General features: G+C 39.6%; 2 protein-coding genes across 2 annotated transcripts in view; both read left to right on the top strand.

Moving 5' to 3' along the window:
* The first annotated feature begins 835 nt into the window (after window positions 1-835).
* Window positions 836-1951, top strand: LOC104823825 (10 kDa chaperonin, mitochondrial). The gene is made up of 3 exons (XM_010555570.2): window positions 836-1039; window positions 1128-1267; window positions 1701-1951. The coding sequence occupies exons 1-3, from the start codon at window positions 935-937 to the stop codon at window positions 1750-1752; spliced, it is 297 nt and encodes a 98-aa protein (XP_010553872.1). The 5' UTR covers window positions 836-934; the 3' UTR covers window positions 1753-1951.
* Window positions 1952-3428: 1477 nt separating this feature from the next.
* The window catches only part of LOC104823815 (uncharacterized protein At1g04910-like), a 4771-nt gene continuing 4426 nt past the window's right edge, over window positions 3429-3773 (top strand). The window contains exon 1 of the mRNA XM_010555558.1: window positions 3429-3773. Within this exon, the coding sequence (XP_010553860.1) occupies window positions 3670-3773 (104 nt within the window). The 5' untranslated portion in view covers window positions 3429-3669.

The raw sequence follows: 3773 nt of genomic DNA, 5'->3' as shown, positions 1-3773 counted from the left end.
AAATTTTGAACGGTGTGACCAGTGGGACTAGTGTGTGTGACTAGTATGACCAGTGTGACCAAAACAAATATTTGGAATTAATATGCGCCTCTTACATATTCTTCGACAGATTTGCTATGCATCTATCTCATTTTCATAAATAAAAAAAACCACACGATTCACTCTAAAAATCATAAAACGCAAACACAAAACACAAAGTTTATGCATCAAACCAATCTCTTGTATTAATGAGTTTACCTTCGGTTCTTGTCATTTGTTCTGTCTTAGACCGACTCAAGAAGAAGATATGAGGTCGTCGGTGAAGATATGCTCAACGAAATAATCATTTTTCGTTTGTTTTTCTATGTATAAAAATGAAATGAGAAGAAAGAAAATGGAAAAGTTGAGAGAAAGATAAGAGTAGAGAGAGAAAGTTAAGAAAGAAATGAAGAGTTGTCAAAGAATGAAAACAAGAGAGGTGAATTCAAAATGAAGAGAGGAGTATCACGTTACTTTTGTGAGAGGGTTAATTATGTCTTTTATTCCTTTTATTTTTTTTTCAAAATTTTAGGGTTTTGAAGGGTATACCATGAAGTCTTTGTAGCAAAGTAAGGGTACTTTTGCTATTTTGCCTCCAAATTCTCACCATTGTTGACCATCCTTCAAAACGTTGTCGTTTGTTATGGACCTAGCCTACAGTTACGTATTTAATGGGCCGGCCCATTTCTAATTATAAATCAAAGATGGTCCGAATAAAGCCCAATATGTGTCCATGAAGAAATCAATAGCTTGGTTGTGTGGGCCCCCACGGCCGCTGGAAAAAAATCCCCAAAATTCCCTAAAACCCTAACATATTGTCCGATCCGTAGAACCCTTCCGCATTCGAGCTTCAAATCCCAAAAACCCGTAGTATCCTTTGAGCGTTTCTCCGGAGAAAAGTTCAGATCGTTCGGAGATGATGAAGCGTCTGATTCCGACGTTCAACCGCGTCCTGGTGCAGAAAATCGCCCAGCCGGCGAAAACCGACGCCGGCATTCTCCTCCCGGAGAAATCAGCCAAAGTAAGTGTGGGGGGTTTTTCCCCGACGATTTGACACTCTGGTTTCCCCGGAGAGTTCTGATCGGTGAACATTTTCCGCGTTGTTGCAGCTGAACTCTGGTAAGGTCATAGCTGTGGGACCGGGCTCAAGGGACAGGGACGGCAAATTGATTCCGGTTTCGGTTAAGGAAGGCGACACTGTTCTTCTTCCTGAGTACGGTGGTACTCAAGTCAAGCTCGGCGAAAACGAGTATGTATTTCAAACTTTCTTCCTTCTACAGTTCTATTAGATCGGAGGCTCCGATCCCGTGGATCCGTTATTCCCAGCGTTCCTAGATTTGAGTCGGAATTGTTCAGAGAAACACCGTACGCAGAAAATCCGATCCCATTGTTTTTTCATTGGCAAATCTTCTAGATTTTGGCCTGCGCCCACAGATTAATAGATAGAGATCACGGTAAATGGTTGTAAAGTAACATCCCTAAAGCCGCGCTTGTTGAGAAAGGGCTATTGGACTTGTTTTCATGGGTAGAATTAGAAACGTTGATGGGTTGCTGATTTGACCATTGTGTCCGTCTTGGTATGCGACATGAAAACCTCAGTATAACGTTGATAACATGTTCAAGAAAGTGTGCAATTTGAATCACGTAAGTAATTCAGCTGATTGCTGGTATGATGGATGCAGGTTTCATCTCTTCAGGGACGAAGACATCATGGGCACACTGCACGACGAGTGATGGAGAAAAAAGCTTTAAGTTGCCAAACCGAGTTTGAGGTTTATTAGTGTGTGCATTACGTGGGATAAATCATTGGCAGTCGACTAACTTTGGACAATGTCCATAGACGTTTGTCATCATCATTGCCCAGTTGAAACTTGAAATCTGCCTCTCAGGAGCTATCTTAGTCCGCATCCACTTTATTCATCTCCTTTATTTTTTTTTGGCTTGGTCTCTCTTTTTTATGCAAGCGTCCCTTTTTTTAGGGTAGCTATGCAGGGGTGCAAAACGGCTGGCTCGGCCCGGCTCGGTCTTAACCAGTTCGTTTTGGGTCTGACTCGATTGTGACCCGTTTTTCACGAGTCAAGAAATTCTGTCTCGCCCCAAATCGCTCGAGTTTGTGAGTCGAATAAAAAGTAAAAAAGTAAAAATATTTAAAAATAATTAAAATATTATATAATATTAAATATAATAAAAAAATGCTTACAAACAAGTTCGCGGGCTGGTCGTGCTTGTCTGTGATGAGTTTGGCTCGTAACGAGTTGGTTATCAAACCCGTTTTGGGGGTTCATATTTTTTAATCCAACTCAGTATAAACGAGTTGACTCGCGAGAGGGCTCGTTTCTGCATATGGTTTGGATTTGTGATGTTGATGAAATGCGTTTGAGAAAACGCATATTTTCTCTGTTTGAATTGGTAATAGAGAGAGTGTATATGTGAGAAGGGAGGATGTCGATGGATTTGTTTGGCTAAAATCCACGATTCATATGAAAGGAGATTGATTAAGAGAGAGTATTAAAGTAGAAGAAGAATTTAGGAAGAGGGAAGGATCATTCATTATGATGTTGAATTTAGGAAGAGGGAGGATTAGTTTTGTTTTTTTTTTAAATACCAAACAGCAAATGTGATGAACATTCTTTTCAATGTAAGGTGTTCTTCTGTTTGGAAAATTTTGAGATCCCAATGATTTAAGACATTTTCTAGATGCGGAATCAGTGGGAAATGCTTCCATATGATGTGATGTGATGATGCCGAGCTTATATAATACTGTTACTAATAAATAAAAAAGAATGTCACTGTTGCCACTCTGTGATATTGCACATGCGACCGCCATTGCTGTATTGTATGCCTCAATTATTTAACTAGATGACCATTTTTTTAATATGTTTGTACATTATAGTATGTTTATTAATAACACTAATTATATCTTTTGGTTTTGGAGAGTTTAATTTAATTAAAAAAAAAGGATTTAAATCACATTATCATAGCACGTGCCGTTCCTGAAAGGAAGATGGGAAAATGGACATAAAGCATAGAATCAAAACATTACTTGTCGTGTTAGTTTTCTTTCTCTTGTGTGATGAAATAATTAAGTTTTTTATATTTGTATCTATATGTTGACCCAATTATAAAATTTTAAATTTCATAAAAAAAATATACAATTTTAAAAATATAGATGGGTTTTCGGTTTATTATGATCCAAACCAAAAAGCATTCTTTGGGGTAAATTTTTACTTCTTCCCCATCTCAGAAGTATATACAGATAAATTCTCATTAGACGAAAAAGGAAATTATTCTAAAGAGGGAATTATTCAAAACCTAAGTCTTACTCTGGTGATAATATCCGTTTAAATGGAACCGAGCAAGATTTGCATAAATATTTTTCTATTTAAAAAAAAATAAAGGAGAAAACAAACGAAAAAAAGACAGAAGAGGGGGTGCATGTGATCGGTCACGCCTCCACCTCACGAAAAAAAGTCTCTCTCGCTCGCGGTGTTTTACTTCGAATTCGGCCACCACCGCCGGAAAATTATCTACGTCTCGGCGTTAATCCCCATCCGCCGCCGGCGCGTTGACATATGACGTAGCGCGTGTGACGAAGGAGGAGGGGAACCGGAATTTTCAACGGGGGAGGGAGAGAGAGATCCGTCGATTCAAATGCACGCGAAGAATCGTCTGCCGAGCAGTGGCCATACTACCCCGTCGCCGCCGGCGTCTCCTCGCCGGTCGCCTCGTTACCGGCAAGGCCGGCTAAAAGCGAC

This window comes from Tarenaya hassleriana, unplaced genomic scaffold (assembly GCF_000463585.1).
Source record: "Tarenaya hassleriana unplaced genomic scaffold, ASM46358v1 Cleome1, whole genome shotgun sequence".
Taxonomy (NCBI): Eukaryota; Viridiplantae; Streptophyta; class Magnoliopsida; order Brassicales; family Cleomaceae; genus Tarenaya; species Tarenaya hassleriana.
Note: the sequence above shows the minus strand (reverse complement) of the source record. Positions and strands in the feature narration are given on the sequence as shown.

Coding starts and splice junctions, on each gene's coding strand:
- LOC104823825 (XM_010555570.2), top strand. CDS start 935: ATGATGAAGCGTCTGATTCCGACGTTCAACCGCGTCCTGGTGCAGAAA. Junction 1,040..1,127: donor TCCCGGAGAAATCAGCCAAA/GTAAGTGTGGGG, acceptor GCGTTGTTGCAG/CTGAACTCTGGTAAGGTCAT. Junction 1,268..1,700: donor GTCAAGCTCGGCGAAAACGA/GTATGTATTTCA, acceptor TGATGGATGCAG/GTTTCATCTCTTCAGGGACG.